This window comes from Peromyscus californicus, unplaced genomic scaffold (genome assembly GCF_007827085.1).
Source record: "Peromyscus californicus insignis strain IS unplaced genomic scaffold, ASM782708v3 Scaffold_14__1_contigs__length_90479793_seg_2, whole genome shotgun sequence".
Classification (NCBI taxonomy): Eukaryota; Metazoa; Chordata; class Mammalia; order Rodentia; family Cricetidae; genus Peromyscus; species Peromyscus californicus.
Window position 1 is genome coordinate 67,807,357 of NW_026294436.1, and position 14,759 is coordinate 67,822,115.

At 42.1% G+C, this 14,759-nt stretch overlaps 1 protein-coding gene across 19 annotated transcripts in view; it reads right to left on the minus strand.

Annotated features, from left to right (window-relative positions):
• Positions 1 to 14,759, minus strand: part of Disp1 (dispatched RND transporter family member 1) — a 169,084-nt gene that overhangs the window by 43,498 nt on the left and 110,827 nt on the right. For 9 of the 19 annotated variants that reach the window (XM_052737878.1, XM_052737873.1, XM_052737875.1 and 6 more), the window contains one exon: positions 5,848 to 6,370. The exons of 3 other annotated variants lie outside the window; for them this stretch is intronic. In XM_052737878.1, the coding sequence (XP_052593838.1) occupies positions 5,848 to 6,353 (506 nt within the window). In that variant the 5' untranslated portion in view covers positions 6,354 to 6,370. The remainder of the gene's footprint in view (positions 1 to 5,847; positions 6,371 to 14,759) is intronic. 7 more of the 19 variants (XM_052737886.1, XM_052737882.1, XM_052737883.1 and 4 more) reach the window with 1 other exon arrangement.

Here is a 14,759-nt window from a genome sequence, read left to right on the forward strand (position 1 = left end):
GTCCCCCATGGCAAGCATTGCTAACTCTGCATAGCTCTGAAGTCTTTCAGTGTGCTGTTGTCTGTAAAAGCACATTCAAGGAAACAAAACTGCACTTGGCAGGAAACCCCAAATACAGGTTCAACATGATAATGAGCCTATGGCATAGCCAGGTACGGAGTGCTCTGTTATAACCAAGAACCCTTGTCTGCAACACCAAATTAAAAGGTAAGTGACTGACATTAGAACTCTTGGCTGCTATTTTTGGCTACAAAACTCCTTATTAACTGTACAGTAATATTATGGCCTTTCACTTTAATATGGTAGTAAGATCCCAAATGAATAATTGGAAAGTTTTTTCCACAGCGTAGGTGGAACAGGACTGTCCTGTGAGGCATCTTCCAACCTCTGGATGATAAAGGCCAGATCGTTACTGTACAGACCTTTACACAGCTGGGCAGCATTTGGGGTGTAAATCTAAGAAAATGCCTCAAGACCATCTCAAATGACTCCTCTATCTCTAAATCTCTTTTCTACCCTTTCTTAAACACATTTTTAAAATTAAAAAAATAGATTTAAACCTCAAACTTTAAGGTCCTTCTGCCTCAGCCTCTGAGTTCTGGGATTATAGGTGGGTAGGTATATGCCCTACCCTGCCTAGATCAGTATGATTTTATTATTAATTTATAACCACCCTCCATGCCCTTTCTCCTCATCTGCTTTTATTAATTCCTAGCCATCCTTCAAAGGTCAACAAGTTCCATTCTTAGGCAGACCCAAAGTTCATTCAGCTCATTGGTTCCCACCACCTGAACTCTTAGAATTCTTTATTTTCATTGTAAAATTCCTTTATTCATATATCCACTTACTTACTTTTGAACTCCCCAAGTGACCAGAAGATCAACCAGGCTTAAGACCCGCTGGCACAGGCTTTGCTCTATGGCAGGGAGAGGCTACTTCCTGCCTTTCCGAATCCTTTCCTGTCTTCAACTAATCAGGTTAATTAATGGTTGAACAATGGATATGAGGACAAGAATCTACAAGTGAAAACGTCTGAAGCTTTAAAATATTATCCTTTACTACTTTATATTCAGTGATATTAAATGATATTAAAACAGGATGTACTAAATGTAACTTTGAAGCTGGGCAGTGGTGACGCATACCTTTAATCCCAGCACTCGGAAGGCAGAGACAGGCAGATCTCTGAGTTCAAGGCCAACCTGATCTACAGAGTGAGTTCCAAGACAGCTAGAGTTTATACAGAGGAACCCTGTCTCGAAAAAACAAAAAACAAAACAAAAACCAAATGTAACTTTTGCAATGATCTTAATGTCATAAAATTAAGAGAACTTTTAAAAGAAACAAATGACCCACAAGTGATTGACATAATGGTCTCAGGAAGATCAGTCAAGGAGTGAATGAGGACCTGCACTATCTGTGAAAGGTGACGATGTGGGAAGATGACATCATCTTAAAGTAGGGAGCAAATGACTGGGGCCAAAGTTACCATCGTCTACTTGACTGACCTTTGAAAACACTCTATGGCTTCAGTACTTTATGAATAACTAAAGATGTTAAAAATACAGACTACAGCAGGCAGGCTGAGTTGTGGCACCAACGCAAACAGTGCTAACGCTCCGGAGCACGAGGAGCCCCATCCTTGCACTTTACCATAAGGCCGGCCGTCCACCGTTAGGCATCCTCTATGGAAACGTTAAGTCACGAACACAGTTTACATCATGGATTGCTAAACGGCAGCATGCACTGCTGTGCAATCCATCACAGAGATTTGGGAATGTACAGCAGCACCTGGAAGAAATCAGCCTCTAGGATCATCTCCTGAAAGAACAGGGTAGGGCAGCTGGTAAGAGCAGTGCAGTGACATACAATATTCTCATTTCCAGAATTCTTTATCCCCTTCAGACTCAGCTGACCTGCTCTTACACCACAGGTCTATCACACACAGAGGCTTTGTTGACATTTTACGGGATGGGAAACGGAAAGCAGCACCTGTCTCAGTGCCCTCCCATGCCACGGCAGAATTCTACAAATAAATACCCACTAGCCTGGGGTCTTTGGAGATAACCCCTAACAGTACTACTGTCCTCAGTGGCACTGCCATGCACTACCCAGTATCATCACGCTTTCAAGGGAGCTCAAGGGACAACCATCTTTTTCTCTTTTGTGTGTGTGTGTGTATGTGTGTGTGTGTGTGTGTGTGTGTGTGTGTGTGTGTGTGTGCGCGCGCGCGCGCGCGCCCGCGTGTGTGTATTGTACAGGTACTCATGGAGGCCAGAAAGGGGTGCTGGAAACTGAACTCGGGTCCTCTGGAAGAGCAGCAAGCACTCTTAACCAATGAGCCCTCCCTCAGCCCTGCCATCACTCTTCACGGTTACTGTTCTAGCACAATACCCTGCTTTAATACCCTGCATCGCCAAACCCCAGGCGCTCTGGATACTGTAGGCTCTGTGCTCACTCAGGACCCTTTTTCTATTTTCTTCATCTCTGTGACTGACATTACCCTCCACCCACCTCCTCAGGAAATAAAAATTTACATTAGATCCTCCTAGAGTCTCAACTAATGACTCACTGAGTCCACGGCAGTCTATTCCCTCTAGAACTGACTTCTTTCTAAATCCTAGCTCACCCATCATTCCTATCTAGTGCTGTCTTCCTGTCTACCACAGTCCTGGCCCAGTTCAATCGGTCCTCCACAAGGACAGTGAAAAGCAAACCATACCACGATTCTGACCTATGATATCACACTCAATAGACGGCTCCTCCCCAAACCAAACAGGTAGAATACAAGTGTTGGCAAGGATGTCAAAACTGAATTTTGTACACTGCTAGCGGGAGTGTAAAATGGACAACTACTGAAAAAACAGTATGTGAGTTATTCACAAAGTCAAAACCCAACCACCATGGGATTCGGCAATTCTACCTCTGGTGTGGGTATATACCCAAACAACTGAAAGCAGGAATTCCAATAGGTATTTGATACACCCATGCTCACAGTAGCATTATCCACACAAAAGGCAGTGTCCAGATGTCCCTATGTCCATAACAGATGAATATATAAACAAAATGCAGTACTCACATACTGCCACATGCTATGACTCTGTTGAGTCTTGGCAACATACTAAGTGAAAAAAAAAACCCAGTCACAAATGGACAAACACTGTGATTTTACATATATGAGGTACCCTCAACACTCAAGTTTTTAGAAGGAAGGTAGAGTGGTTATTGTCAAGGGCTAGAGGGGAGGAGAAAGGGATGCTAGTATTTAATAGGTACAGAGTGTCTGATTGGGAAGATGTATCTTTCGGTTTGGGTGGCCATGATGCTTGTTTAGTAACATGAATGTGTTTAATGTCACATAACTGAACATTTACTCAAAAATGCCTAAAATGATATTTTATGCAATTCATAACTTACACACACACACACACACACAGAGAGAGAGACAGAGAGAGACAGACAGAGAGAGAGACAGAGAGGCAGATAGACAGAGAAGCCACACACAGAGCGACAACAACAATTCCTCAGAACCGAGCCTAGAAAGCCTTGCTTTGCAATTCCCTTCAGGACTTGGGCCCAGCTCACCTCTCCCCTCACTCCTCCTCTCTCCTCTCCTGGAGTTGCTCAGTTACGCTGGAGCGGGGCTCATACTACCTTGCAGCTCTTTGCATAAACACTGTCTGCAAGCAGCCAAGACAATGGCCTCTGTTCTCTCTCCATTGGTGCGATACCTCTTTAGCCCTGTGTGCACCTTCTTGGTAGGATTGATCACAATACTGTAGCAGTCTATTTGATTTACCTTTCTAGTAAAGACTTGACAAAGGCAAAAAGGATATTTTTTTTTTTTTTTTTTTTTTGGTTTTTCGAGACAGGGTTTCTCTGTGTAGCTTTGCGCCTTTCCTGGAACTCGCTTTGGAGACCAGGCTGGCCTCGAACTCACAGAGATCTGCCTGCCTCTGCCTCCCGAGCGCTGGGATTAAAGGCGTGCGCCACCACCGCCCGGCTGCAAAAAGGATATTTTAATCTACTTAGAATGATACTTTTGGTGTGGCACATTTGAGCATCCAATACAAAGTGTTGATTATATATGTAAATAAATACAAAAACTGTGGGAATCATTCTTGAAGCAAAGTAAGGTATACAATATGTACAACATCTTCTGCCCAAGGAAGCAGCTAGCTTCACATCACTGTCTAGTTAAGATCTAAAGGAGAATCCACCACAGGGACAAGTCTAGGAACCCAGCGTTCTACACCATCTACAGTAAGTTCACCAGGGTTGTAGGATTCCCAGTGCCAACCACAGGCAGTCACAATCTCAGCCATTTGCCATCAGCTTGAGTTTTAATGTCATTCCACTTAACGTACACGCAGGACTCTCATTCCTTTCGAATCAGGTCATGAACAAATGCTAAGTAAAATCCAGAAAATCTTGGCACAGTCTGGCATGCTGAAAGCACTGGTTATTTGCCCAGAGTTGCTTTAAGGCTACTAAGTGGATTCAGCTTCAACAGCTTCAGTATGTACAACTAGCTGTTCCACCTCACACTCTACGACCATCTACGTAATTGAGGACTTCATCATAGAAATACTTATGAGTATGTAATTTTAGAATCCACTAGTTACAGAGTTTAATTCAACATGGGAAGAGTCCAAACCTGATCATGGAGCCCAGAGCTGTCAGGACAAATCATCTAAGGCTAGCTCTGGGGAATTCCGTACACTTCTAGAACATAGAGGCTCTCAAATCTAATATGGAAATGTACTCAGAGCCCAAAGAGACATACTTCAGGGACTGCTCCCCTCCCTCCCCATGTTCTTTGCTCTTTTCTTACATCTCCTTCCTAAAGGACGAAGAGCAGCCAATCTTGACAACTTGGAAAACCTGACAAAGGTGAGGACTCTCTCCCCATACTGACTTGGCTCCTCACTGACAGGAGAGCCTGTAGCATGTGCACAATGGATTACTAGTCTGCAGTAAAAACAAAACAGCAAACAATTACATAAATCTTGAAGACGTTAGGCTAAGCAAAACTTGCCAGGCACAAAAGAATAAATGCAGTATGACTGTGTGTCCAGGAGCAGGTCAACAGAACGACCACGGAGTGACCTGCAGCAAGAGGCAAGGACTGACGGGAGGGCACAAGGGAGCTGTGGGAGTGACAGAAATGTCCATATCATACGGAGACGTGGACGACGACGACACTAGTGTGTCCCTCCGACAGTGCACCTTAAGCTCTTGTGTGTGTGTGTGTGTGTGTGTGTGTGTGTGTGTGTGTGCGTGCGTGTGAAGTACACCTGGGTTGCAAAGGGAATGTTGTTCTCTTTCTTAAAGTCACATGCTTCAGATTTATAGGCTCTGTCAGCTATGGAAGGATGTTACTTCTCTCTGATGTACTACAGAATCACTCAAACCCTAGGAATAGAAACTGTGAGCACAGATGCACAGACTCATAAGGAAGCAAGCAGTTTTAACTTCTTGTTCATACAGGTTGGCCATTACTAATAACACGATAAGGAGGCCCCTGTTTGGGTAACCTCACCACAAATATATCTTTTATGCATAGTAAAAAAAAGTTAAAAAAAAAAATCCTTGGGTTACACACAAGCCCCTGTCACATCCACATACACACACCACACATATACATGCACACCAAGTCAATGGATATCACAAATACACTATTTCAATTATATTTTAGTGGGCTTCATACAATCCACAGAATGGGTATCTATTTTCTGACCATTTTTCTTTTCCCTCCCTCTTTTGGAGAAATAAATAGAAGCTGTCACGTTCAACATTCATGTGGGATTAGTCTCCTGCTGAAGGCCGACAAGACATCAGGACACTCACCTGATGACGGCCAGGTGCTGCCGTACAGGCTGATGTTGGAAATGGTCAGGCCACGGGTGATGAAGGCAGAAGGATGGCGGGGGCTGGAGGCAGTGTGCGGCCTGATACACAGGAGAATGGTGTGGACACCGGGATGCAGAGTATTCGGAATGTGGCTGCATGCAACAGGAGGCCAAAGCGGAGGATGCTGTGGGGCCAACCTCGGGATGGCACTCTTGGTGATTGTTATGGCTGGTCACAGGGTGATGGTATGGACAAGGGTGGCAGCACTGAGCTGACATCTGAGGTGTTCTTTGGTTGTCTAAAGGCAGAAAGGATGACTTAACTGTGCCATTAAGTTGCAGGCATCCATTTGGACTCGCTTTTGTTCTCGGGGCTTCTCTGGGTGTGAGCTGCTGGGCTGTGAGGTCTCCATCACTGGGGATGAGGGGGCAAGGATTGGTAGTGCTGGTTGAGATGCTGCCATTGCTCAGAAGCACAGAATCACTTCCACTGATCACAGCCATGCTCCAATTTCTTGGCCCTAGAAATGATAAAGATATAAAGCCATCCAGTTCTAAGCAGGCAGGAAAATATATAAATAAGGGAGACACCTAAACCATCTAAATGCAGCTCTTGGAAAATGAAGGCTCCTGCAGGAGTCACGGGCTAAAGTCTGCGAAGGGCCAGTCCCACAGAGCCCCCTCCTCTATCTACTGTGTCTTCTCTACCCTCACTGGATGCTCTCTCTACCCCACCCTTCCGCTCAGGAAGAGAGAGAGGGTAACAATGACAAGAACACCCTTCGACTCCTAATTCAGGAGACGTGGGCAGAATGAGGGCGACACTGAAGGCGACCGAGCGCACAGTCAGCAGTGTACACAACCTTAAGGCTGGTTTACGGCTTAAAAATCTCAACAATTTAAGTTTTTTTTTTCTCCAAGTCACTCAAATCCCAGAGTAAGAACAAGCCTACTGAAATAAAGATTAGTTAGCTAAAAATTCTTTCAACACCAATTATCAGGAATACAGGGTTTTCCTTTAGGCACACCATAAAAGTTGTTCACGATTTACTTTCTGTGTTGTATACAGCAGGTAACAGCTGCACAAGAAAAAAGATATTGTAGGAAAGATTTGTTTCACATTAAATCAGGTTCTCCCCGCTTCTACCAAAGGGCCTGGGCCTTCCTATACAGGAAATCCCTCACATGCTCTCAGTACCAGGAACACTTTTGTCCAGTAAACATGCAACAGTAAAAACTAGACAACCCTGATATCCCACCCCCCAGCAATCTGAACCACCCAGCTCATTCTGAGGAACATACACAGGAACAAAGTATGGGGATTTACAGTAAGAATAGTCATAAAATGCCACTGATCTATTCACCATACACATGGACTCCTTTAGATCCCTAACCTTTTGATGTGGCTTCTAGAGCAATCTCTCTCCAGTCCCTCCCCACCTCGGACATATATAAGTGTCAAGAGAAGTGACCTCTTTTCTGTCTGCGTGTCACGCAGGTGCAAGAGTCCTGTCCTGCTCTCACCCACTCCACCAACTCTGCAGGGGCCATTCTGAGCAGAACCTGCCAGTGGAATGCACAAAGCCCCCATCTGGATACTGGTACCAGAGGGTACTCAACACATTCTGATGAAAAGTTAGCATCATTGGTGTAATATTTATCTTTCAGATTAAAAACTATCTCACACCTATGCATAAACTCAGCTAATAAACACCACAAAGTAAGAAATTAATTACACATTGAAAATTGTCTTTACAAATTGTCTTGCTAGGAAAATAAAGTATTTTAAACCTTGTACACATAAACTCAAAAGGTCTAAAAGGTCTTGCCATCACTTTTCAAACTAACTTGTCAGCTCCCAATCTCCTTTTGCAAAGGCTGTTGTGAGAAATTTTGAATTATGGTATATGAAGTAGCTTTCTCTTTCATAAAATCTCTCCGGAATAAAGGCATTCAGTCTACGCACTCAGATAATATCCCCCAAACAAAGCGGTGTGAATTCAGTGTATCATCTCAATCATAGAAAGCAAGGCAGGCACAGACTAAGGTGACTGGTCAGACCTAAGCGGTCAGCTACCACCAAGGATGCCTGCCATCTCACTGATGTCCACTGACGTTCCTGCTGAGGAAGAGCACAGCTTCACACTGTTAACAGAAAGGTGGGGTGTATGGGAATACTCCCAAATCAACAAACATGAAGGACATTTAAAGAAGCTTAGCCTTTTAAAAAAGCTAACTGAAACTGAATGTGTGTGGCTGTACGTAGGGAGCATCACTAGATAGGCTCTTGCAGGAACACTGACTAGAAGCCTTCACTTTTCCAGCCCCTGCCCCAGGCTGTAAGCCTGCTGCCATCCAGGCCTGCAGAGCCATCCCAACACAAGGATCTGCTGAGCTGAGTGACAGATGCACAGACAAACAGGAAGGCACTTCTGGTTTGCAGGTTGGTTAATCACCAGCTGTTAAGATGGCGTCTGAAATGGTCTAGCTTTTCATATTTAATGCAATCAATTCTACTGCCTAGTTGATCCTATTATCTACTGGCAGAGCTACTGGGTGGTTCTGCTTGGAAACATCTAGAAACAAGCGGTTCTACAGTAAACAGTTCTAAAGTGAACAGGGCTCAAGATAGTTTGAAACCAACTTATAATGCCCTCCAGAGTACCCTAAAATTGTCCCTAGATTCTCTTATTTCCATCCAGTTTTCTTTCTTCTGATTTCATCTCTTTGTCTTTATAGCCAGAATCACAGCAACCATTCTCCTCTAGTCTTGCTGTACCACACCATCTGTTGTTCTGTAAGAGTTAAAAATGTTTAGATATGCCAAAAGAGACACTTAATATGACCAAATCACTTTTCCCCTGCCTGTGATAAAATGCAGCTTTATAAATGCTATTTAAAAATGCAACCTTTTTGTAACCCGGAGATCTCTTGTCATGAAGCAGGCACTAGTAGGTAGCACAGAATACTATGAACTCAGACTTCTGACTGCAGTTAGAGGAAAAGGCATGTGCCCTCTCTGATTTGGTTTCTTTAATCACAATCATAAAATGGAAACAACCAATTGGACTCATAAGTAAATAAAACACGAAGAGACAAAGCAAAAACAAAACAACTGTTTTAAGAAATATCGATGTGGTCATATATTTTGTACCCTAATAAAGTTTGCCTGAGGATCAGAAGAAAGAGCCAGCCACTAGATTAGACAGAGAGGCCAGACAGTGGTGGCACACACCCTTAATCCTATCACTCAGAGGCAGAGTTCATAGTCTGGATCTCTGTGAGTTCAAGGTCACACTGTAAACAGAGGCAGGCAGTAGTGGTACACACCTTTAATCCCAGTACTGGGAAGCACACATGCCTTCAATCCCAGGAAGTGAGGAAACAGGAACTAAGGCAGTTCAACTGAGACCCTTTTGGGTGAAGACTCAGAAGATTCATGGAGTTGGTGAGGTAAGAGGTGTTGGCTGTGGCTTGCTCTGCTTCTCTGATCTTTCAGCTTTCACCTGATATCTTGCTCTGGGTTTTTTATTAAAAGACCATTTAAGATTTGAACAACATTCAGATGACCAAAATAGCAAAGCCTCAATCTGAAGTTAAGAGTTGACACTAAAGCCCAGGCTGAGAAAGGGCAGAGATAACAGGAGAAGGAAAAGCTGGTCTGCTGCTGGGATGGAGGGGAACTAACAGCAAAGCATACAGAGCAGAGGAGAATAAATACAGTAAGTAGTGATGCAGAAGGAGATTCTAGAAGAAAACATTGACCATTTTCACACGTGGCAAATCCTGTGCTAAGTGTAATGGTGTGATTATAAATGCAAGAGCAACAGTATTTATTGCGGAGTTTAAGATCAGTTTTGAATCATACGTAAAGAATAACTTACAGAGACAGTGATGTGCATGCCAGCATGTTCTCTTGAGAGCACATCCAAAGAAAGCTTTCTCGGCACTCAGGCCTCTCACTCTGCAGGAATCTGATGGGTCAATATCAATCCATTAAAAGCCACTAATCTCACCTCACTTCAGCTTCCAATACCATTTGTCAAGCACTGGGTGATCTAAATATGAAAAGAGATGAAATGATGTTTCCTAGTTTTAAAGCCCCAAAATTTTAGGATGGAAACTGAGAGAAGTGTAACTGCAAACAAACACGTTGATCCCACCAGCCGCTAACTGAGATAACAGATCAAATCACCTAAGAGTCCGTCTCAAAGTCTTCTTAAATTTGTTGAAATACTAGGTGAAACTCCAGATATGTGAGAAAAATGTGTATTCAAATACATATAAATATATTCATATACATATGAATAATATGCATATCACCAGGGTCTGGGCTACAACAGTTTAATGGTGAAAAGAGCAAACCACTTAAATTACAGTCAACAGAGAACTTAAGTTCTGCCGTTATCTTGTTAGGTGTTACACATAACGGAAAAGAATGAGTCAGCTTGGCATGATGGTAACATGTCTAGAATTCCAGAACTTAGGAGCTGGGGCAAGAGAATGGTGAGTTTGATTCAACCCAAGCTACATAATCAGATCTTATCTCAAATAAGCAAACAAATAAATAAATAAGTGAATAAATGAATGAAAAAATAAATAAAAGAAGAAAAAGAAAAAAACAGAAAAAGAAAAACCACATAGAACACAAAACAAAACTAAAAAAAATAGTGATTTAGATCTGGATGTAATGGATGGGAAGAAGTCAGTGGACACCATTACACACAAACAAAGCTATCTACAGAAAACTCTACTGCGAAGAATCAATGTGGTTAAGGTCAGCAGCTGCAGCTCAGTGGTAGAGAGCTGGCATGTGTAAAACTCCAGAACTGCCAGGAAACAGTCTATGTGGTTAAAATAAAGACTGTGTGTGTGTGTGTGTGTGTGTGTGTGTGTGTGTGTGTGTGTGCAGGGTCACCAGTTCGTGTGCTTAGAATTCAATCCTATGAAACACAAAAACTCACACTTCAAATAAAAAGAGCACATAATTGAAAATCTTATTATATAATCATGATACAATCTGTCTGAATTATGAAATTTATCACTAATACAATATGCACCGAACTGTATCAATAACACAACTCACTTAAAGGATGCCATGGAACCACGCAATGGCTTCAGGAGCACAAAGGCAGCTAAAGTACATGAAGAACCATACAGCCCCTGCTTGGAACTGGAAGTCACAATTTCTAACAAGTCCAGAAAACTGCCAAGTTAAAAATCTAAGTGCTGTTGAAGAGGATACACAGATGTGATCCAGTTACCACAGTAAGCACTTAGTGAAGCCATCACTACCCTTAACAAACACAGGACTCATAGCCTGAAGGAACGATGTCTTCCTTGCCATCAACAGCACAATAGGCACCTCTTTGGTATTTCGAAAGCACTTTCACATGCATCATCTCACTCCAGTTGATCCCACTAAGAGGATCAGGAAAACAGATGTGGAAGGCATTACCTAGTCCATTCTGGAAAATAAAACTTGCTGTAGAGACTAAGTAAGGTGCCAGAGTCACACACCAGTGATAAGGGGTGAAACTAGGGTGACGAATGCCAAGGTTAGAGCGTTCTACCTTCTAAAGGCTCAGATGACGCATGTGGAGTAACACTGCCTCCCCGGACTCACAGCAGTAAGTTAATGGTTAAGGCTGCATTCCAGTTCAGAGCCAAGCATGCTTTCAAGAGAGTGAGGCTCCCTGGAGCACATCCGCTAGACTAAAACATTGAAAGCTGGCCCCATGCCTCCAAACTCAGGGGTCTGCTGGGGATGTGCTTAAAAGACAGGTTCTGGGGCTGGAAAGATGGCTCAGCGGTTAAGAGCACTGACTGCTCTTCCAGAGGTCCTGAGTTCAATTCCCAGCAACCACATGGTGGCTCACAACCATCTGCAATGAGATCTGGTGCCCTCTTCTGGCCTGCAGTCATACATGTTGTATACATAATAAATAAGTAAATCTTTAAAATAAATAAATAAATAAAAGTGTACACCGCCGGGCAGTGGTGGCACAAGCCTTTAAAAAACAAACAAACAAACAAACAAACAAACGAACAAACAAATAAATAAAGACAGGTTCTGAACCAGGTGCCTGGAAGCGGCAACCAGCCTCCAGCAACATGTCTGTGCTGCTAGTCCTTGGCACACATTCTCCAGGAAGAGAAAAACCTCAAACAAGGCTTCAAGGCAGCAAGGGCACTAGGCCTACGCAATGGCGAGAGGATGCACAATGCAAGGTTGGACAAGAGTGCTGAAGAAGAAAAAATTTTTTTTCTAATTAGGGTAGGGAAAGTAACACATTTTAACTTAAGTTCTAATTAATTTTTGAGTTTAACTATAGCTTGTATCATTCTCCCAAACTGTGCTGTGCCTAATTTTGATAACATCTGACAGGATTTGAATCTCTTTGGTAAAACGTATATGTAAAGAATGAATTACCTTGCCTCTTTTTTCTCCAAACAGAAGATAGGTACACAAAAGGACTTCAAGTTATTCTTTTCACAAAGGACTAAAGGCGATTTTGGAAGGATTTGTATCTATTATTTATTGACCTTGTTTTGGTAGGAAATTGTTCCTCTGACACTGAGTGATCTTACCCTAAAATGATGGCCTCGGTTCTGATCACTAGCGGCACGCTGGCTTCTCAGTATTTAGTACTGCGGCAGGAGCACAGCTTCTCTAAAGGTTGTGAGAAACAATGTCTGTGTGCCGGGCATCCTCTGCATGGTGCTCTTCAACTAGGGGAGGGTTTAGAAGGACATCAGCCAGGCTATGTCTCTACTAGTAATTTTCCTCATAAAGCATTAGTAGAATTTTTAAAGTTACTTTGCTGTGTGAATCACTTTCTCAAAATACCTCTATGAAGATAGTTTAACCCATTTAAGAGAAAACTAAGTGTCAACAATATGAAAGTCTCTTCCAAATCACATAACTGGGATTCAATTCCACCCCAAGACTCTAAGGGTAAGGCTTTCCAATACGTAAAGATGACTCCAGGGAAATGCCAAGGTCAACAGTATTTATAGGTTCACCAGAGATTACTGACATAAGACTCTGTCTGAAGACCCACATGAAAAAGCCTCTAAATTCAGTATTTCCCAAAATAGTTTAAAAGGTTATAATTCACCTTTCAAGAGTACCAGAGACATCTTAATAAATTAGAGGTGCTATCCAGCCATTGCTACATCACTAACTAGAAACAAACAAAAACAAGCCAATAGATCATCCTTGTTCTCAGCTACTACTCAGATAATTTCAAAATAATGTAACAGTAACCTGAGCAAAGCCCATATGTTTAGTTTAGAAACTTAAGGAGAAGGTCTTAGAAAGAAGTGTCTTCTTACCTTCTGAGACAAAGTAACTTTTTTTTTAGTTCATAAATTTTCTGCCATTAAACTCTCTTCCAATAAGAATATTTATAAATATTTCCACCTAAGCACTTAAAAACATTTCACAGGTTGCAAGAACCATACAAAAGTATTGTTGCTATTATTCTCCATAAGTATAAGATGCAGCAAATCCGAAGCCATGCTTTTGATCTAATCCCACAACTATCTACCTATTCCATAGACATCCCATCAGAGCCTCTTTGGCAGCAGGGTGCTTTCCCACACTACTGAACAGGCAAACTGACTTAGGTATGGGAGCTCTGGAAGGATTATAGCTCTTTTTCATGAGAACTTGCTATTTGACTACTAAATTTATATTATCAATCAGGTAGTGTTAACTTACACAATAACAACTACCACTTTTGAAAGTGAAATGTACAAAGCATTTTACCATTATATAACCTCTCTGAATATATATGTAATATATAAAGATATCAAAGATGATAAACCATAACTGCTACATATCTTTCTACAAATCTACCAATAGTATTTATAAAAATTTAATGATATAGCAGAAAAATGGAGAGCCTTTGCCCACTTTTACACTAGAACATGATAAAAGTAAAAAAAAAAAAATCCTTAGGAAGATAGTAAACGCACCAGAGCAAATCAGAAAAACCCCTGAATTTAGCTAGCTAGAGATGCGTCAGTTGCCAAGGCATGAATTTATACATGCAGGGATAAGTTAAAAGGGAATTTAGGCTTACAGAAACACCACTCCTATTTTTTCATTTGTTTTATGTCCATGTTCCTTTGGCACTGGGTCTATGCAGGAAAAGATAGGGGTGTAAAAATGAGATTTCTTGCTTACCATTAGGTCAAAGGATGCTACCATTTTCATTTAGCATGAACATTACCTCCCTAACTACATACACTTCAAGAGCTCTCTCACATACTGCAATTAAGAAAGCAGTTCTTGCCGGGCGGTGGTGGCGCACGCCTTTAATCCCAGCACTCGGGAGGCAGAGCCAGGCGGATCTCTGTGAGTTCGAGGCCAGCCTGGGCTACAGAGTGAGTTCCAGGAAAGGCGCAAAGCTACACAGAGAAACCCTGTCTCGAAAAACCAAAAAAAAAAAAGAAAGAAAGCAGTTCTTAAAGAGCCACAGAAATGATCACACCACACAGTAACCATGTCTCAAACTCACATTGTAAGCGAGCATCATGAGAGAAATGAGACTCATTATCTTTGAGTCTGTAGTTCAGAGGTTAAGTTCCATTAAATCGAATTATTTTTAACTCTAAATCTGGAGTACTGTGCTAATCCATATAACCAAAATTACATAAACTAAAGCCAAAGAATCTTTCTAACTCAGGAATGTCAAACAATGGTAATAAAAAAACAGGCAAAGTCCTTCTAAAGGTGGTTTCCTAATTCCCACCCCAACCAAGGCACACATCTGGATCACAAGTCTGAAGGGAAATGCAATGGATACAACAGACATTTGCAAAACCATAGGCCTGTTACAATAGTCTCCACCTCAGCTACACATCAGAATCATTTCAGTAATGTATGTTTTTTAAATTACA